At 36.4% G+C, this 22,085-nt stretch overlaps 3 protein-coding genes across 3 annotated transcripts; all 3 read right to left on the bottom strand.

Annotated features, from left to right (window-relative positions):
• Positions 1 to 5,774: 5,774 nt before the first annotated feature.
• On the bottom strand, positions 5,775 to 6,422 carry LOC142170323 (uncharacterized). The gene has a single exon (XM_075232205.1). It carries the CDS (start codon positions 6,420 to 6,422, stop codon positions 5,775 to 5,777), a length of 648 nt encoding a protein of 215 aa, XP_075088306.1.
• A 9-nt stretch (positions 6,423 to 6,431) lies between these two features.
• On the bottom strand, positions 6,432 to 7,625 carry LOC107788113 (uncharacterized). Its single transcript, XM_075232207.1, has 3 exons — positions 7,050 to 7,625; positions 6,786 to 6,951; positions 6,432 to 6,646 (listed from the first exon to the last, which is right to left on the bottom strand). The coding sequence occupies exons 1-3, from the start codon at positions 7,623 to 7,625 to the stop codon at positions 6,432 to 6,434; spliced, it is 957 nt and encodes a 318-aa protein (XP_075088308.1).
• A 3,641-nt stretch (positions 7,626 to 11,266) lies between these two features.
• On the bottom strand, positions 11,267 to 21,843 carry LOC107788116 (F-box protein 7-like). The gene is made up of 11 exons (XM_016609774.2): positions 21,571 to 21,843; positions 19,977 to 20,063; positions 19,695 to 19,807; positions 18,047 to 18,163; positions 17,863 to 17,959; positions 16,827 to 16,900; positions 13,664 to 13,717; positions 13,459 to 13,560; positions 13,219 to 13,277; positions 12,219 to 12,429; positions 11,267 to 11,505 (listed from the first exon to the last, which is right to left on the bottom strand). Exons 1-11 carry the CDS (start codon positions 21,578 to 21,580, stop codon positions 11,446 to 11,448), a joined length of 984 nt encoding a protein of 327 aa, XP_016465260.1. The 5' UTR covers positions 21,581 to 21,843; the 3' UTR covers positions 11,267 to 11,445.
• Between the last annotated feature and the right edge of the window lie 242 nt (positions 21,844 to 22,085).

Consider the following 22,085-nt stretch of genomic DNA (forward strand, 5'->3'; position numbering starts at 1 on the left):
GCCTAGATGATCGCTGCTCCCAAGGTTTTAGCCAGCTCGAGACCTGCAATCATGGCCTCATGCTCGGCCTCATTATTAGTCAACTTAGGGGTTTTTATAGATTGTCTAATTATATTGCCTGTGGGCGGCTTCAAAATGATGCCTAGCCCGGACCCCTTCACATTCGAAGCGCCATCTGTGAAAAGGGTCCACACCCCGATGAGGTACCCATTTTTAACAAAAGTTCCTTTTCGTCCTCGGGTACGAGGGCTGGCATGAAGTCGGCCATGAAGTCTACTAATATTTGGTACTTGATGGCCGTTCGGGGTTGATACTCGGTATCATACCCACTGATTTCAACGACCCATTTAGCCAATCGGCCCGGGAGTTCGGGCTTGTGCAAAACATTACGAAGAGGATAAATGGTCACCACATAAATTGGGTGGCACTGAAAATATGGTTTTAATTTCCAAGAGGCGCTTATCAGAGCAAGCGCTAATTTTTCTAAATGTGGGTACCAGGTCTCGGCTTCACCTAAAGTTTGACTAACATAGTAAACAGGAAATTGCGTACCTTGATCATCTCGAAATAGGACACCACTTACCACAACTTTCGAGACTGCCAAATATAAGTAGAGTTGCTCGTCCGCTTTCAGAGTATGAAGTAATAGTGGGCTCAAAAGATACTGCTTTAACTCTTCCAATGCCTATTGGCATTCCGGGGTCCAAGCGAAATTGTTCTTCTTTTTAAGCAGTGAGAAGAACCTGTGACTTCGATCTGAAGACCTCGAGATAAACCGGCCTAAGGCTGTTATCCGCCCTGTTAATCTCTGTATGGCCTTAATGCTGTTCATGACTATGATGTCTTCGATTGCCTTGATTTTATTGGGATTGATCTCGGTTCTTTGACACCATAAAGCCGAGGAAGTTGCCCAAACCGACCCCGAATGCACATTTCTCAGGATTGAGCTTCATGTTGTATTTTCTCAATATGTTGAAAGTTTCCTGCAAATGTGTTAAATGGTCCTCTGTGCACAGGGACTTAACTAGCATATCGTCAATATATACCTCCATTGATTTACCTATTTGTTCTTCAAACATTCGATTCACTAGGTGTTGGTAAGTAGCACCGGCATTTTTTAGCCCAAACAACATTACATTATAATAGTAGGTGCCATACTTAGGGATGAATGAAGTCTTTTCCTGATCCTCCGGGTTCTGAATTTGATTGTACCCTGAATAAGCGTCGAGAAAACTAAGGATCTCGTGGCCGGCCGTGGCATAGATCATGCGATTGGTATTTGGTAGAGGAAAAGAGTCTTTAGGACATGCTTTGTTTAAATCTTTATAATCTTTGCACATTCTAAGTTTGTTCCCCTTTTTAGGGACTAAAACTATGTTTGCTAACCATTCGGGATATTTTACTTCCCGAATGGATCCTATTTTGAGAAGTTTGGTTACCTAGTCCTTGATGAATGCATGTCTTACCTCGGACTGGGGCCTTCTCATTTCTTTTACCGATCTGAACTTCGGGTCCAGGCTCAATTGATGTGTTGTGATCTCCGGTAGGATCCTTGTCATATCTAGGTGGGACCAAGCTAAACAATCCATGTTATTTAAAAGGAATTGAACGAGTTTTTTCCTGAGCTAGGGAGTGAACCCTTTGCCCAGGTATACCTTTCGATCAGGAAGATGCTGGATCAGTATGAGTTGTTCCAGATCCTTGACCGTCGATTTCGTTGCATTAGAATTATCTGGGATATAAAGGTTTGAGGTATCATATAATCTTCATCCTCGAATATCTCCTGCTCCTCCGATGGGGCCGAGGCTGGTGCCTGTGGTTGCTATTTGACTTCTTATTTTCCCTTTGACTCCAATCCTTTTGTTGACGAAAGCACTGATACTGATACTACTTCATCGATTACAAACATCTTTTTGGCGGCAGTTTGTTCGCCATACACTGTTTTGATTCCTTCCGATGTTAGGAATTTCAAGACTTGATGAAGCGTCGAAGGTACTGCCCTCATATTATGAATCCAAGGTCTTCGAGCAGCACGGTGTATCTCATATCACCTTTGATTACATGGAACTTTGTTTCCTGGATAGTCCCGGCCATGTTTACTAGCAAAATGATTTCCCCTTTGGTAGTTTCACTTGCCATGTTGAAGTCGTTGAGTACTCGAGTTGTAGGCACAGTTTGATCCTGAAGGCCGAGTTACTCTACGACCCTCGATCGAATAATATTTTTTTGAGCTACCCGAATAAAGCAACACACGTTTAACTTGAATTTTATTCATAAGAATAGATATTACCAGCGTGTCGTTGTGAGGCTATTCAATCCCTTCTGCATCCTCATCGTTGAAAGACAAGGTATCTTCTGGTAAGTAGTCCCAAGTTCGTTTTTCCCTTGTGATCGTCACCTTGGTGCATTTGAATACCGGTCCTTGAGAGATATCGACCCTACCAACGATCATATGAATCAAGTGTTATGACTCTTCTTGTTCGAATCTCTATTTTTGAAGTGATTCTTAGACAGATCACTTAAGAATTCTCAAAGGTGACCCTTGTTGAATAGACGGGCTACCTCCTTTCTCAGTTGTCTGCAGTCTTCAGTTCTATGACCATGGGTACCATGGTATTTGCACATTTGATTAGGGTTCCTTTGAGCTGGATCGGTCTGTAAGGGTTTGTGCCATCTAGTATCCTTAATCCGGTCGATGGCTGATACAATACCTAATGCATCGACGCTGAAGTTGTATTCTGACAGTCGAGGTGCTTCCTTGGACCCAACATCCCTATCGAAAACGCTTTTGCTCATAAGCCCCCGAGAACTCTGTCCCCGATTGTTTCTTCTATAATTCCATACGGGGTTGCGTCCGGGCCCGTTATTTCTCCGATCTCCATTGTATGGCTGGTACCTATCTCTATTTGATTGTGGCTCCCGATCGATGTCCCTTTTAACTCTGTCCACGGGCTTGATGGGATAAATCGAACCAATTGGAGTTTCCAGTTGATCATCTTCGACCCTAATCTTCGACTGATACCGATTGTGCACATCGACCCAAGTGACAATCAGATATTCGATCAAATTTTGCTTCAACTATTGTAAGGTTATGGAGCTTCGAGCATTGAGACCTTGTGTAAAAGCTTGAAAAGCCCAGTCGTTGGTGATGGGAGGAAAATCCATTCTCTCCGTTTGGAATCGAGTTACAAATTCCCTGAGCATCTCGTTATCCTTTTGTCTTACCTTGAAGAGGCGATTTCCTCGTTGCAACTTTAATGGCTCCGGCGTGGGCTTTCACAAAAGAATCTACGAGCATAGCAAACGAATCAATAGAGTTGGGTAGCAAGTTATGATACCATATCATGGCACCCTTCGATAAAGTTTCACAAAATTTCTTCAATAGAATGGATTTAATCTCATCATCTTATAAATCATTCCCCTTTATTACGCACGTGTAAGAAGTGACGTGCTCATTAGGGTCGGTGGTCCCATTGTATTTAGGGATTTTTGGCATACGGAATTTCTTAGGAATGGGATTCGGAGCCTCACTTGGAGGGAAATGCTTCTGCATGAACTTCTTCGAATCCAAACTCTTTAGAATCGGGGGTGCCCCCGGTATTTGGTCAACCCGTGAGTTGTACGTTTTTACCTTTTTGTTATTAGCCTTGATTTTCTTTTCACATGATTTGATCCTCTTATTGAGCTCCTTGATCATCTTCATAATGTCGGGGTCAATCCATGATTCATTGGCGTTCGATTTCTCCGGTACAGGTTCAATTCTGTGAACAACTTCCTATGACGTTTCGAGTTCAATTCTGCTTGGTGCTCGATTCTGATTTTGGAGTTGCGCTTTTGCAGCTTGTTGAGTATGTAACATTTCGAATATCATGCGAAGGCTAATTCCACCTTCTCCACCGCTCTATGCGTTCTGATCGACTGCTCGGGCATCTCTGCGGACACTATTTCCAGGGTCAACGCCCAAATTTGCATTTAGGGCGACGTGTGAACTGACATCGACGGGGTCCGTGTTTGGTACTCCCTCGTGTCCAGCTTGAGGCACTTTGATCCTTGGGGCGACTAAATTATCGTTTTCTCCATGGAAACCGAGGCCGTCATTGGCGTGAGTGGATACTGCTTGCGAGTTAGACATGTTGACCTGAAATAAAAAATACTCACAAGAACAAGCGTAAAGTAGTGTGTGTTATGAAAATAAATATCAGGCAATCAATATTATCTTTAGCCCCACGATGGGCGCCAAACTGTTTACTCTAAAAATTGGATAACAATTAAACTTATAATGTGGTTTTAAGGACACATGATTTCACCTAATACCAATTGATAAACGTAAAGATTAACAGTATGGATTAACAATAAGATAGAGCAAACCAGTCTTGAAACATGATTCAACCTTCGAGCTTAAGTGACGTCGAACTGATCGGTGCATAAAATAGTTAAGAAACAAGCTAAATGATAAACAAGAATATAAGCTAGAAAGTATTGTATTGCTTTGATATGCGTGGATGTAAGATGGTTACAAAATGATTAGGACCCTATTTATATAGCAGAGGAATCCTAGTTATGGTACAATTCTAATTTCGGAAGCAAATCCCATGATTAACTAAATAACCGCCCTTGATTTGATCTGTTCCGAGATTTACGCCGTGATCTTCGGCTAGTCACGGATATCTCGCCTTTATGTTATTGTGCTTTGCTCGATGTCTGTCTCATTTGGTCTCGATCTTCGATAGGTATCTCGGTCCTCGAACTCGGTGCCTTATTCTCGTACCTCGGTCTGGTCCGTCGCGAGGTCAACCTTTGATGCAATTCTTCAGCCTCGATCAAATAGTAAAATCGGGTAGATCCGGTTTTAACCGTATACAAGTTAATACCTCATAGATCAAATTTGAGACCCTTAGGTTGTGAATCACTCGAGCCACGACACTTTATAGCTTTCTTCAAAGCTCAAAGGATGCCTCGTTTCAAGCTTTGAATTTTTTTACTTTAAATTAATATTGATAAAATTTAATATAGTTAACTTTTAAAATAGTAAAATTGACGATCTCTAATAGAAAAAAATAGCAAATCAGCACAAATATCATTTCCCGGAGATCAACAAGCTGGACAAATCATAAATGCTAATTCTCGGTATCTTTGATTTAGTGTATTAGAAGTTAATTAATGCACCAATAGAGTTTTCATATTTGGTTGTATAACTAGTTTTACTTTAGGAAACTTCCATAATGCACCCAGAGGCGGACCCAGGATTTGAGTATAACGGGGCACCATTGTCATTAGAGTGAATTATCCAAAGCTAATAAAAAAAATACGTATAAACTCTATGATAGACCAGTAAATAAGCAGCACAATCCACTATATAATATAAACTTGCTAAGCAAAAAACTAAAATAAAGTAAGAAGAGTTTATGCTTTGATTTCATCATACTCCCCAATTGACCCGTGAACACAAACTTCGATTTCATCAGACTCCCCAATTGATCTGCGAATTTAAAAAAAAAAAAAGCATTCCAAGAAAATATACAACTTCTTGCACATCCTTACGCACACATGGACTAAACTGGAATAAACTTTAAAATATAAAACAAGCGTAGTGGCCTTAATAACAATTCCTGACATACTAATAGTAATATCTACTGTTATCCAAAAATGAGAACTAAAGAAGACACAATTTACATCAAAAGACAAACTTCAATGTTATAGAATATCTTTAATTGATACTAATATAACAAAAGTACATCATCCACTTATACTTGAACTCGACACTTTTTCATATTCTAAAAACGGTCAATAATAGCATCATTGCTTACATTTGTAAATACTTCTTTTTCAAAGTAACAAACTAAATAATCATTTAAAAATGCATCACCAATACTACTACGCAATTCGTTTTTGATGTACTTCATGGATGAGAATGCTCTTTCTACCGTTGCAGTCGCGACAGGTAAAATTAGAGCCAACTTCACAAGTAAATAAATAAGTGAATATGTCTCCACAAGATTTGCCTCAACCAATGCTTTTGCCAAGTCACTAATTCCTTTCAAATCTGAGAATCTAGGGTCACCTTGTTGCATGTGCAATATGAAAGTGTCAAGTTGGTGACTAAGATCTCGAAGCTTCAATTTGCCAAACTCATCTGGATAATACTTGGACAAGGTCATTATTCTTTCTTTGTCAAAATTAGCAAACGAGTTAGCCGGATTCAAGCTAGCCATACCAAGAAGCAAGTTACCACTAACAACATCAAAATGACGGTTAAGCTCCTGAACTTGCAAATCGATCACTGTATAAAAAAGCTCAACACGTAAGTGATGTGAATAAGTAACATTAGAAGGACTACGCTTCGACTTTCCAGGAATATAGAATTCTTCCATATTAGGCACCAAAATGTCATGTTTAGTACAAAACAAATATACTTCATCCATTAATGATTTTCATCCTTCATCTCTCATTTGTTGCAACCTTTCCTTTGTAAGGTCAAGAAATATCATGGCATTGACAATATCTTGCTCTTTCTTCTGTAAAGCTTTACTCAGCTCATTCGACATCAACAATACCTTCAACATCAAGTGAAGCAAGAACACAAATTCAAATGAATTGATTTTACTCAAAAAAGCTTCTGCTTGCAATCTATCATTAGCCTCTTGACCTTCATATTCAATCACCCCAAGCACATGAACAGTAGATGCAAATAAAACAACAAAGTTATCTAATGTTTTACAATGTGATCCCCAACGAGTGTCACCTGGCCTTTGAAGTTCTCGCTCTTTGATTTAATCCTTTCCCACTTTGAACTTCACCACTCTCTAGCAATTGCTCCAATAATTCGTCATGATGACCCCGAAGTTGATCTCTACGTTTAAAGGATGCTCCAATCACATTCAACACATTAGCAACTATAGCAAAGAAAGTTTTCACCTCCTTATGTTTTTTAGGAACCGCTACAAGCGTCAACTGTAATTGATGAGCGAACAATGAATATAATGTGCCGAAGGAGTTTCTTGCAAAATTAAAGCTTTAAGACCATTTATTTTTCCTTGCATATTACTAACTCCATCATAACCTTGTCCACGTATTTTGGATGGACTTAATGGGTGTTTCATAAGCAAAGAAAGTATTGCTTTCTTCAACGACTTTGCAGAGGTATCATGAACACGAACAAGACCAATAAATGGCTCGTTCACTTGGCCTTTTTTGTCAACATACCGCAAAGCAAGGGCCATTTGTTCATGGTGTGAAATATTCTTGGACTCATCAACTAATATCCCGAGATAATCCCCATCCAAATCATTGATTATAGCTTTCGCGGTTTCTTGTGCACAAGCACTCACAATGTCCTTTTGAATTTTTGGCGAAGTCATCATATCATTTTTTGGAGCATGTTTCAATATGACTCTATCTACTTCAGGGAGCCTCTTTGTAAGCCATTCCAAAAGCCCTAGAAAAAGGCCTTTGTTTTTTGAAGAATCACTTTCATCATGACCTCGAAAAGACAGCCCAAAATACAAGAGAAATCTTACAACATCGATTGATGTATTTAAACGAATTCGGTGCTCGTTTCTTTGTTTCTCAGATTGCTTATCAAAAGCAACTTGAATTGATTGGGATTGATTTGATAAGTCTAGCATCTTGTTGAAACACTTGTGGTGAGGCTATTTACTTTACCAACCTGTAAATCAAGGCTTTCCGAAGCTTTATTCCAAGCCTTAAAGCCCGTTTTTGTGAAAGAGTCATCCGTGCTTTCATGAACATAATCATTTTTGAATAAATAACAACATAAATAAAATGCGTCATCTTTCTTCACACTATACTCCAACCATCTAGAATAGGAACCTTTAAACCAACCCGAACTAAATTGACGCATTTTATTCCCGAATAAAGTTTTAGGAAATTTATGATTAACTGGTTGGCAAGGTCCATTTTGAATGTAGTGTCTTCTTACGTCATCCTGTATTCTAAGACTATATTTATCAATGGGGTACTCTCTCTCCAGGGTCAGGATTGAGTAATTTCTCATCAAACTCATCTATAAGATGTGAGGAATTGTTTCTAAGACTAGAACTTGGTTGAGAAGAATTAAACTTCGTCAAAAATACGTCCATCTCAATTCACAAGAACAAGAACTTCCTACAAAAAATGAGTTCAATAAATTTAATAGTCTATCAAAAATAGAAATTCATCAAATGCAAAAAGGGTTAAAGCAGAAACCACAGCAAAGCAAAAAGTTTCATAACCATAGTAAAGCAAAGCAGAAACCCAATATACAGAGATTTCATCCATAAGTAATTGAATGTTAGCTGAGCTAAGTATCATATGACAGTGATTAATTTATTGAAAAGTTAGTAAAAATAAAGTGGCTGCGATTCTGACTTTTAAAGGCCCGTAATCATCAACAAGGCCAATTACAATCAGCGAAGTTAATAGATGTACGTATTCATCACTTTATAATTAGAATGCAGACGTATATTTATTTATTTATTTATAACATTAGAGAAAATTTGATTTAATTACCAGTGGCAAACCTAAATTTTGGGGATTCTTGAACCAAAAATTTTAAACCTAAATAAAATCATATAAAATCCATCCCCAATTCTCCATGCTCTTACAATTTATAAATAAAAATTAAGTTTTAAATTAAGAGAAGCACTAACCAGAGATTCGATGCCCCCTACTTTTTCAAAGTGAGAGAAATTGAGATTGAGGAAGAATGGTTCTCTATTTTGGAGTGAGGAGTGATGGCTGAGGAGTGAAGACTGAGATTGAAGGAGGGGAGCTTCTGAGTTTGACGGAGGGGACTGGCCGACTGTGGAGCTTCTGCGTTTGATTGAGGAAGAACTAAGAAGGTTTAGAGATTTAATATTTTGGGGCTTTTGGGTAGGATTTTGTAGAAGAACTAAATAATAAAATTGACTATTATCTATAACTATTAAAATATAATAAAATTGAGAAAAGGTAAAATAAAAAATTATAAATTAGTCAACTGTTGACTAGTGACTAATAAATAGTACTATTGTACTAATATATAATTGATTATTTCAGTTATAAAAAGTGAAAGAAACTAAAAAAGAAATATTTATGGAAAGGGGGTTTCGAACCCCAGTCCTTCGTAGCAAAACGAAGGGAAATACTACTGACACTGGCGGACCGTTGCTCCAAGCAACATTCGATTATAAGGGGGCCAAGAAAAATATTTAAAGGGTCCCTAAAATATATACAGCTATACATACAATATATATACAGGGTTTTTGCCGAGGTTAACGGGTTCACGTGACCCCTCAAGGCCTAGTGTAGATCCGCCTCTGCCAGAGACAATTGTTGAAGCGAGGTTGAAGACAGATTCAAGTTGGGTTCAGATCAAGCTACAGCCAATTTGGCGATAATGAAAAGGTTCGAGAAACATGTTCAAAGATGTTCAACCATATTCTCAACATATCTGCCGGTGCATCTTTAAAAATAAAAATAATTTTCTACTTATGCCTACTTTTAACATATGGGCTTTGCTTTTATCCCTGATCACTTTTGATGTAGGGCTCTACTTTTAACCATGCTCACTTTTAATGCAAAACTCCAATATTTTTAACATGTGCTTATTTTTAATGCACATGGCTCCAACTTTCAACCAATACTTACTTTTAATCATAACAAGCAGCAGTGATGAAAATTATGTGAAGAAGGCAGATCAAACTTTGTCAAGAAAGTTCAGCCACAAGGGAGAATTGTTAGTGTTTACCCTAATTTTCTTTTCATATTTGGATTTACGTGTCGTTTTAAAGAAGTGTAAAATATTTACTATAATTGATTTGCTTTTTCTAAAAAATAAATAAATATAAACCACTTCCATATTTGATAGATTCATTTCTCGGAGGAAAAAAGTTGTCACCTTTATAAATTGAGGATCACTCCTTCATACAAAATAGCATCCATAATGTAGTTCTTAAGAGAAATTTATATAAAGGGGAAACTATTCTCTCGAAATTTTATATTCTCTTTTTTTAGTAAATGATATATAGGTTAATTGACCAAACTATATTAAATATAATATATCTCTTTTAATATAATTCTTTTTGTCCTCTAATTTATTGTCACCGAGGTTTACTTTGTTCGCATTTGTTTGACATCTGGTTATTTTGATCCCAACATTATCCGTAGAAATTTATGAGTGCAGAGGAGTTCCAACTTGTGATTTACATTTGAAGCAGCTCTCTGGATTGATATTTATAGATAAGAAATATGTACTACTCTATTTTATTTTCCCTATTTTTCTGTTTATTGGTGATCATATATGAGAAGTGAAAATCAACATCACAAGAGCTGGCCACAGTAGTGCGTTCGATTGGTTGGGTTTAGATGTGCCTGCAACAAATTCATTACTTTTAGTTCAATGCTTTATACTACTCTATTATTTAGTGCAGTCTTGTTGTTAATGATAATTGATATATGCTTATATAATATTCTTGAAACAAATCATAGAGGGAAACATTTGACGAAATCAATGCAGAAAGCTTGCATACTCTTGAGTTATCTTTCATCTCCTCTTTCGATATTCCACCTTCCACACTCGATTTTAAGGTATTTAAGCTAGAGGAGGAGTCTTGGCGTAACTGGTAAAATTGCTGCTATATGACCATGAGGTGACGGGTTCAAGTCGTAGAATTGCTTCTTGTAAAAATGCAGGGTAAAACTGCATACAATAGACCTTTATGGTCCGACCCTTTCCCGGTCCCCGCGCATAGCGGGAGCTTAGTGCACCGAAATACCTTTTTTTTTCCTTTCTTTTATTCGTCTCACGAGCTAAAAGCTAAAGTAATACATACTTCAACTTCAACTATGGAGATGAGTTCAAGGCTCAAGCACAGTAAAAGCAAAAAAATGTGCTAATTTAAACAAACTAAACCAGTTCAATCAAGTTGAGTTTTGGTGTGCAAACGAGAGTTGAAAAGCGAAAGTCTCACCCTAAATAAGCAACTCCCAGTTCATAAGGAAAAAAGGATGCAGAGAGGGAAGAATTCAAGAGTGGCTAACAACAAGGCCAAACTTATAGTTGAACACAACATATTATCAACTTCAAAATCAAACACATGTTTACAATTATACATCAATAAATCAGTAATTATTAACTCACTTGGTGAACTGCCCAAACATCCACTTGTGTAGGTTGATGTTCATACTAAAAGACGGTAATACTGTTCGATTCCCAATTTCTCCCTCCTCTCACCCTCAAGTATTTTATTAAAAGAAGGTAGTTGTCACACAGATAACAACTTGAACATATTCAAACTGCCATATATTACAAACAAAGATATCATATTACACAGTCTTTCATTCTCGATAGGAACCTATGTCACAACAAATCGATAGCTTTCCAATTACAGATACCAAAATAAAAGACTTGCAAAAAAATCAATACTTGATATTTACAGCCAATAGATTGTCTATTTGATCCAGTTCCTAACCAGGCACGTAAAAGTCCATTCTTTCCACAGGGAGATTCAGAACTGAAGTTTCCACCTATAACCCCGAAAAGGATAAGAAGCAAAGTGTTAATCGTGTTCAATCATATATGCATGCGATAGATGTCAAATATCTGAAATTGTTATCGAACAGAACAAATTAAAACTTTATTTCGCTGTAATTTCACGTGACGTTAGATATAGGAAAACCTTTATCAGGCTAGTGATTGGAAAATGAAGTATCGTAATCATAGAATCAAATAGGGCTAAAATCATCAAAACTGTAAGCAAAGGGACCACAATGATAACAATCGCGAAAAATTGTAAGCAAGGAAGGAGGAAATATCTAAACTAGATAGGACATTCAGTGGCGACTTAATGCATGTATATGCAGCAGCTAATTGGGTGTATGAATTATGGAGAAACAGCATATTCTTCTAGCTTCTGATAACATTACTATGCAAAGTGACTCAGCCAATTTTTCTTTTACTTATTTTGTATAGACCTATATCGACTGTTTCAAGATTGTAAATAAATATTGAGCAAGCTTCAAGTTAGAAATAGCTAATTTATTTTATGTTATAGTAAATTAGAAGACACTACATCACATTCAATCATAAGAAGCATCCTCCACCTATTAGAATTGGATCCTTAGCCATACTTATTTTCAGATTTAAAAAGGAAGACAGTTTAATTTTTAGGATAAACCATCTTCCTTTTCGCATGATTTGAGGAGGGACTCCTTAACAAAAATGTGAATGACAAACTCACCTCCTCAAATGGAACAAAGACAAAAGGTGTTAGACCCCTCTTGTGTGAAATTGCTGGAACATCTGGGTTATGTGTTTCATCATCTTGCCACCTCTCAACAACCCCAAGAATGTCTTCATCAGGGCCGTCAACCTCACTGTCATTCACACCACTCGTAAGAAGTGCAAGTAGATCCATTCTGTTATTAGCACCTTGAGTTGTACCCCTCAACCTAATGGAAATGTGATGTGTCATATAAATGTGTAAGAGGCACCCAGTAGAAATTACACCAATTAGAGAAACCAGCATTACATGTTCGTGAAGATTCTATATACTTTCCACTCTACAGTACAAACTTCAGGTTTATCAATTGCAGTCAATGTAGCGATTGAGTGACAACAAAGTATCACAAGTGATATAAATGAAAAGAACATGTCATCTGCAAGTGGAAAAATAGCACTAAGAGTCAGAATTTGATTTTTTTTTTTAATACAAGAGTAATTTTTCAAAACGTCTTAAGAACTGCATGGAATTACGCAAGTATTAATCGATTACTTCTACAAGAGAAAGCCCAAGAGACTAGCTACCACGAAATCCACACATTACACGCAGAACCTACTTAAAACATCTTAAAGACGCAGAAATTTGTTAGCACTGCTTGCACTATAGGATAAGGTGGGAACTGTAATGAGCGTTGACATTTATTGGAAGCACAACACTAAACCTTTTACAAGAGTTACCAGGATCTGAAAAAGATAGCCTGCTGCTTTCAAATCTGAGTTTAAAAAATCATACATCTCACTTGGCATCAACATATAATTTAAGTTGCACTCTTACAGATGGTCATTTTAATTATTCTTTTGCTTAAAAGCTAGTTACTCTTAGAGAAAAGTTTAAGAACTTATACGGTCACATAAAGGGACAGAGGGGAAAAGTACCCAACCTTCAATAATGATTTAAATTTACACGAGCTAAGCATAAGAACTCAAATTACAAAAATAGAATGTCCGTGATCAAATACCTTAAACGAAATCTTAACACAGTTGGACGCGTTCCAGGGTACAAAAGAGCAGCTTCAACCTGCAAAAAAGAAAGCAATGAGCTGCATGTTCAAACTTTGCTTCATATAACTCAACTAAATGCCAATGGCAGTACCGACTTAACCAAGGAGGAATGAACCATGATATAGGTTTTACCATATATGACCAATATTGCTGCAGAAAACAAATTGAGTTGTACGTAAAAGTAGATTTGAACTTACTTTATCCTCTGATAGAGTGTAATTCCCCCTAAAAACACAGTCAGCCCTTGAGGCACGGAAGTTCAGGCATTTTGTGACATCCTTGACTTTTTGTGATGAATTCTAGTTAAGCAATTCACAGTAAGTTATAAACCAGTTATAGCAACAAACAATATGTAAAGATCTTCTAGTATGTCACAAGAGCTAAGCAACCAACGATGACTACCTTATAAAGGAATCTGCCCGAAGGATAAAATCTCATATAGCGATAGTAACATACCTACAATCAAAGGAACAATTGTGGTGTTATGAAATGCCATGGAGGACTAACTGCTATAGAATGCAAAGTGAAGAAAAAGAAGCAATGGGAGGAAAATGCATCACTAATGAAAAATTCAAACACAGATCTAGAATTGATAGAATATCAATGCTAACCAATTAAAACAAAAAGACTAAATTATTTAGGCTCAACAACTGACTTATTAACGAGCAATGTCCAAATCAGAGAACTGAATAACTTCTTCTACAAGGAAAAGTTGATAGAGATCATGATGCTTAACACAATGAAAATTTAAATACTATGTCCTCTCCCAAGAAACTCGAGCCCCTTCAAAAAACAAATAAAAATGTTTAGGAGACATCAGGTTGACATAAGTTTCTCTAGTACAAAACATTAGTATTGGGGAAAAAAAAAGTACAAATCGCACAACGGTGTGGCCTAGTGGTCAATGAAGTGGAGTGAGAACCATGAGGTCTCAAGTTAGAATCCCACGGAGGCAAAAACAGTAGGTGACTTCTTCCATTTGTCCAAGCCTTGACGGACAGGGTTATCCGGTAACTGTGCTGGTGGAAGGTAGTAGATACCTTATAGAATTAGTTGAGATCCGCGTAAGTTGGCCCAGACACCACGATTACTAAACAAAATATAGAAGTCTAATATTTTCTTCGAATACTTTCAGTTGACATATAAAGTATTCACCGTAACTTTCTCATAGAAAAAGTCTTATGATAGAATATATTTCCTTTTGCGTTAGTTTTGGTCGGATATAAAGGGTAGCGGCACGAGATATTAGCAGGAAAATAGGAGATGGAGCAAGGGTCTCGCATTTGCTAGACGTTCCGCATAGTAAAGTTTGACATATGTTAGCAATGCTGGCAGGAGAAATGGTTGAAGTGAACATGAAATATTTGAAGAGCACCCGTACCATTCACATATATACCCTCGCCTTCCATTGCATACATGATTGTGAAGCTTCACTTGGTGAGCACCAGCGTCTTCCAACATGTAGGCGAAATGTTCAAACCCCATAAGCTGCATCTTTTTACCTCACCCCCCCCCCCCCAAACCATCACAACCCCACAATTGAACTTAAAAGAAAGAAAAGAAAAGATAGTTGTAGAGGAAAATGATTTGCGCCATTAAAAGATGCATGTTCTTTTTTCCATTTGGTGTAAAATATTTTTTTTTGATAAAAAATAACTTCAATCGTTTACAACAAACACTGATCATAATTGATTCCTTCAAAGATAACATCTCCCAGGTACACATACAAACCATACCAAAAGCCAGTGTTATCAAAGGCTCATTCGAGGCGCGCTTAAGCCCTGAAACTCAAAAAAGCTCAGGGTATGCACTTCGCCTCACTTATATTGCGCTCCCGTGTAGGCAAAGCACTAAGGCATGCGCCTCATTGCCCATAAGTTCTATCTTGAATAGAGCAATACAAAACAATAAATATGATTGGCAAAAGAATATATTATTTGTTAAGGAAATCATTATGAATGAAATTGTTATTTATTTCTTGTATTATATATTCTTTTTTTTTTCTTCGTTGCGTATTTTTTTAACTAAAGCCCACACTTAAATTGCACTTTCGCTTAAAGCCCCGATAGACTTGGAGCTCTTTTTAACGCTTTTTGCCTTTGACAACACTGCCAAAAGCACATTTCATTATTTCTCTTTTCCTGGGGAGGGGGGATTAGCAATGACTCAACTGATCATAAATCTTCACGAGAAATAAGGACACAATAATTTACTATGCTTCTAGCTATGATGAACTAGCGACCTCTATATCCTAGTGAAAAGAGGAAGTTCCATTTGTCTAATTCGTCAAATTTTCTGAACTTTCTTCCTTCATACAATTAACAAGACAAAAGATGAATTAGCATATTGCACAATTTGCCTTCTCTTAAAAGTATCATCCAGTATTCACCAGCTCTAGCTCATGTCACAAGATGCAATTCAAGAACTGTATGAGAATTTTTTTAAGGCAGGATACATAGTTTACCCCCTGACCTTGAGGTCAAATCCCTATGACTCTCCTTTAATACGGGTAACTTTTTGCATACACAATCTTTCAAAAGTGTGTCAAAAACACACCACTTTTGCTCACCTGGCATTACGTGATTTACACCCAATAAAAGCGAGTGAGTATTAACTTTTTTGTGTATGGAGCTATAAATTGACGCCACGTGTTCAGTTCTTTTCATTTTCTTACTTTTTTTTATCTATCTTCTTTTTTCATCAATTTTTTTAATCAATCTTAAATTTATTTTTTTAAAAAGTTTTTGGGCCTCCATCTTCACCATCCCTTCATCGCTGCTCTGCCGCCATCCTCCATTGTCGCCGCCCAACATCACCTACCTCAATCTGTGCTACACCATAAATCTTTTTCATTTCCGCTGATTCAAAATTAAAACCCATAAACCACAAAGGTAAAAAAGCTACTATTTTGCCACTAATTCAATGAAACCCATTTCAAATTCTTCATCACAATCCCCAATGTTCTAATTTTCAAGCACTATCAATGTAGCAAATTAAAGTTCAAAATCACAACTTTGAATGTTAAGGTATTAAGGAGTTAAATGAAAAAACTTCAAATGATGAGCAGGTGATTGAAATTGAAATTTTCCAACTCCAAATTAAATTAGTATTATTTTAGAAAACTGATTAGGAAAGTTTAGAGAAAGAAAGTTCCTACAAATAAATATTGATCATTGTTGGTTAATCAGTTCCACAAAATCTAGTTTTTAATTCGTAAAGCTGATAACCATTTTGAGAGATGGATTTTGGCTAAAATGGTGCCTTGGGTAGATTAAGAAGGATGAAGTTTTTCTATTTTTTTTTCAAGAAGATGGAGATTTTTAAATGTAATTTTTTTAAAGTTTATGACATGTGTCACGATATTAATGGTGTGTGACATACACTTGCTGGGAACAGAGTGGTCAAGTGCCGAACAGGTGTGTTTTAGAGACACTTTGAAAAGGTTAAGTGTGTAAAAGGTTGCTGTGTTGAAAACATGTGTAAGAGGGATTTGGCCTCAAGGTCAAGGGGTAAATGATGTACTTTGCCTTTTTTTTAACTAAATAGAAAACAAGAATAAACATACAATATGAACTGGATTTGTAATCTTCCACTCAGCAACTCCTGCACGAATATATGTGTTTCGACTGACATAAATACCTGTAGGATAAAAATAAGAAAACTTGAAATTAGAGTCATTGACACAAATCAACCAAATTTTTACAGCCTATGACAGAAACATCCTGATAGGGAAATTCACTTGCTCAGAAGAGATGAGAAGAAAATTTAAGACAAATACATTGATATGTGGTACACCACCTTATGTCATATACCATCCACAGAGAGATTTATTTTGGAAAATACAATCGCTGCATTCCTCTCAAATACACTATACCCAGCTTTAAGACACTTCCTGGAAAACTTTATAATTCCAGCTTTTACCAAATATTGGATGCTCTATAGCAAAATTCTATTGATGCTACAAGGAGAAACCAAAAATTCTACCAAAACATCAGCAACTCTTACCACTATCTTTAGTAGAAAAGCTATGTAGAAATGAACATCAACAAACACTGTTTAGCAGAAACACATAGGAACATGTACCATTACTTTTCTTACACATGACGCACCAATTAGCGCATAAAACTTGGGAACTTAAAGGCTCTTCCCAGATACAGGATTAGAGTGTTGTATTATTCCAGCGACCAATGACCAAATGACAGATTGGATTTGAGGATAATTAAAATGCAGCGTTGTAATAATGAATAATCTGAGAACTGTACAGAAAGAAGGCACCTATCTAGCCAAAAAGTAACAAATGGAAGTTAAAGTACTGGCATTCTAGTGTCTTGGAAAAAGCATCTATTTCATTTGTCACCAAAATCAATAATCAGAAAACATAACATTCCAAAATCCAACGAAAGGAACAGTATAGCAAACCATCCCCACACATGTCCTCAATCTGCTCTCCCTCCCAAAATAATGATTTCCCAAGAGTAATTTAATTAATAAGGAACTTCTTGTCATAGAAACAGGTGCAAATATCATGTGTTAAAAGAATAACCACAGCAATTTAATGTAACTATAATATACTTCGAAGCAATTGTGCAACTATATCTTACCATCTGTACGAACCCTTGGTCTTAAAAGCCACATTTTTCTCCATGAACCATCATACTTCAACTGAAGGGCCTTATAGTTTTCTACCACTCCAGCAACCTTCAAAGAAAGAGGCACAATTTCTAAAGATCAATAACCAAGCTTACTAGTGGTAAAAAGAACTACCAGAACCAGTACCCACGGTACCTGCCAAGTCTTTAAACATGCATTGCGCCAAAATACAGGGTTCCGAATTGTATACCTCCACTTTCGACAAACACAAGCTGCCCTACCCATGGTGTATGGAGTCATTCTCGAGAAGATCTACACAATATCAATCATAAATTATGATAAGTCTCCGACTTCCTCACCTTAGCTATAGAGAGACAGGAAGGACGAAAATCTAATATTTCAATCTACAAACAGCATAATCTTTCTCAAGTATATCTGATTTGACACAGCAATTTGGCAATCATATATTATTATGTTAATACTTCTTAAAAAGGTAAATCAAGTAGTGGTACAAAATCATGTGTAATGGAGATAGAGAGATAGAGAGAGAGTAGGGATGGCAATGGAGCGGGCTTTGTTTGATGCGGGGCGGGTTAAACAATTTTTAAAATTTTTAAAGCGGGGCGGGTTTTGGGTTTAATGCGGGGCAACTTTGAATTTTTTTTTTGTTTGAAACAAAGCAATCATTTCAACTACAATTTCACATCCTTCTTCACTAACACGAATACTATTTTAATTTATAATTAACCAATTTGCATAAGTCTCACCAAAATGATATTACATAAGTTAAGATATCATTATTGATGCCTTGATAATACTGCTTAGAGATATACCGGAGAAGTTATGTCTATTATTATCTTCTCTGAGGATTTAATCAAGGATATTTGCAGCAACAACTGGGTATAGGAGCTGGTGGTTTTCTAGTTTCACCATTGCAAGACGGTAAATGTAAATGTTTATGTATTCTATTAAACTCTCCATTTTATAAAATAATAAAATGTCAAACTAGTTAGTTTTAGAAAAAACTTAAAGAAAAAAGAAAAAAAATTAAGTGGGGCAGGGCGGGGCGGGTTAAAAACTGAAAAAAAAACTATGCAGGGCGGAGCGGGTTGAAATTTTTGTGGGTTTTGCCAAACCCGCCCCGCACCCGCCCCTCCCCATTGCCATTCCTAAGGGAGAGAGAGAGAGAGGCAGGTCCGTTGAAGGCTAATTAGATAAAATTTCTTCGATAACTAGCTAACCAGCCAGAGAAAGAATCAAAGAAAAAGGTCACTGTTATGCTTGGCTGTAAAGCTTGACTTGAGTACTATAATGAGATCATAGAGTCCAGCATGCCCAATCTCCAATGAAGAAGAGATAGGGTCCAACCTTTCTTCTAAAGATGAAGAATCGAAGAGGAAAAAAGGCTTAAAGCAGATGTTAAAGTAGTAATGCTGGTCTCCACATAGAATCTACTAATCAATTGTGTGGCAAGAAAGAAAAAGTTGTTCATAGGGGGCTAACTAGATATCACCTCACTATAAATGTAAGAGTAAACCAGAACAGCCATAGTTATTCACAAGGGGCTAACTAGATATCACCTCACTATAAATGTATGAGTAAACCAGAACAGCCACAAAAACCTCTTACTTTCGGTTTTTTTTTTTTCTTTTGATATTTATGAAAAAAATATCATTTATTGTTCCGATACCTAAAAATTGACTTAGCAGCCCATCTCCGTTACAGGTCTTATCAATATTGTTCAGCTTCCTAGTGTCACAAAGCATTTCAAGCATTTGCCATATATTTACATGTTGATACAAAAATTACAGAGGAAAATTAATTGAAATCCAGGAAAGTATACCTCAAAAAGAAGTTCATCAGGTAGTACCCGGTGTATCAGTGCAGGATCAACAAACAGCTTACTACTAGCGCTTCCAAAAGGAGCGACAGGTTTAACATTAATCCCGTACAAATCTGGAAGGAAAAGCCATGTGAGTCGAAACTAGTTTTATTCTACACAAATTCGTCATCAAAACTAAATGTCAGCAAAAAGAACCCAAGACAGAATGAATAGTTTATGCAGCTAGAAATTGCTAGGAGCAATGTAATTAACGTAAACAATGACAAAGGGCACGGATAATACCAAGCCATGGCCTTTGAGGTACAATGAACTGAGAAGCCCTCAACCGTGCAGCAGTTTCAAGTTCCACTGCGAGTTTAACCGTGTAATCTGCAAGATATGAGCCATTTTCAGTGATTGATAACCAAAATTACAGAATAAGAAGAGCATGACAACACCAAAAAGGAAAAGTTTCTAGTTCTGTCATTAACTCGAGAATCTGGCCCAACGAATTTCCAAAAGCTGATAAAAACCCAGGTGACAGGACTAAAGCATAGAGATTGACGAAAAAGTTATATATTCTCAGCATAAGTTGGAAACAAATACTTACATTACTCGAAAGAATTAAACAAATCACTAAGATCAGGATAAATGACCTACAGTAAATGAAAATTATTGCAAGATTGGGTAAGTCATAAATTACTCTTAGGGAGGATCAGCAAAATCAACTTCTCAACTAAGAAATAAGTAGAGAGCGAAAGATTCATCAAATTGCAACAACTAAGCCTCAGTCCCAAACTAGTTGGGATCAATTATATGAATCCTCAATGACCATGTTACTCCGTATAAACTCATCTAAGCCCAATATTATACATAATAAAAATAGAAATAAAAAGTACTTGAGTTCTTTATATTTTCTACTGATGTATACAACTTCTTTAAAATCATAGGACATAAGTAAAAGTGCTAACATGACTATTTCATCAAACTGCAAACGAGATTGGAAAGTCATAAATTACTCTTAGGGAGGATCAGCAAAATCAACTTCTCAACTAAGCAATAAGTAGAGAGCGAAAGATTCATCAAATTGCAACAACAACTAAGCCTCAGTCCCAAACGAGTTGGGATCAATTATATGAATCCTCAGTGACCATGTTACTCCATATAAACTCATCTAAGCCCAATATTATACATAATAAAAATAGAAATAAAAAGTACTAGAGTTCTTTATATTTTCTACTGATGTATAAAACAACTTCTTTAAAAGCATAGGACATAAGTAAAAGTGCTAACATGACTATTTCATCAAACTGCAGACGAGCAAAAAATATACATGAGTCTGTGCTCTTTTATTTATCATACAGAACACAATTCTTTTTTTTTCTTTTTTCTTTTCTCCTTATAAACAGTAGTGACCTGGCCGATATGTGTGTACCTCAACTAATCCACCAGGTACCTACTAATCACCTAGTGTTTTGGGGGATTTGAGCCCTGCACTCCATGATCTATTTCAGCTCCATTAAACACAACATAATTCCATATGACACAATACAATAGAAGCTGAAAATGAATATGAAAACAAGCAACGCCCACGTAGGAAAACACAAATATAATAGAAATACTTAAAAAAAATTCCTTTTCCCAGCAATTAACACCCTTTTTGAATAACTTGAAACCCCAGAAAACTCCAACAAAATATTTTGAACTTTACTAACATACAACTGAGTTTCCCAATTACACACACAACCCTTTACATAACCAAAAACCTCGAAAAATCCAACCAAATAATTTGAATTTACAAATACCTAGATGATGAACACCAATTATAGAACACAATAGAGAAGAATAATTATGAAAATGAGAAAGAGGTAACGTTTTGGAGCAATTCCTAGCTTACCTGATGTCATTTTTTTTCTGTTCCTCCACAATTTGATTTTCCAAGGAAATTGAAGAAACGGGAAGGGAAATTTTGGGGAAATCAATTTTCCTGATTTATGGTTGCCGTCTACCCAAACACCGACTAACCGTTGTTTCTTTGCCGGGTTGCTACACTTCTGACCAGTAGTTCTTTTCTCTTTTTTCTTTTTTTCCTTTTTTTGTTATTTTCTATTGTATGAGTATGTGTTCCTACATTATTTGATGATATATTTTCTTTTTTCTTCTCCTCGTCAAATGCTATGAAAAATCATCAACGGCGCCGATTAAATATTTTGGTGCTCCGTCCCAACATATTTCTTACATCATCAACTATTCATCAACACTATTACTATTCATCAATATTTTATTATTATCTTTTATTATATAATATTTTTAATTTAACATATTATAAATTTTATATTACTTATACCTTTTTTGTAATATCTTTATAATATTCAATTTACATTTTAATTTTGATGTATATTTTTTATAAAT

The sequence above is a fragment of the Nicotiana tabacum genome, chromosome 16 (genome assembly GCF_000715075.1).
Source record: "Nicotiana tabacum cultivar K326 chromosome 16, ASM71507v2, whole genome shotgun sequence".
In the NCBI taxonomy this organism is placed as follows: domain Eukaryota; kingdom Viridiplantae; phylum Streptophyta; class Magnoliopsida; order Solanales; family Solanaceae; genus Nicotiana; species Nicotiana tabacum.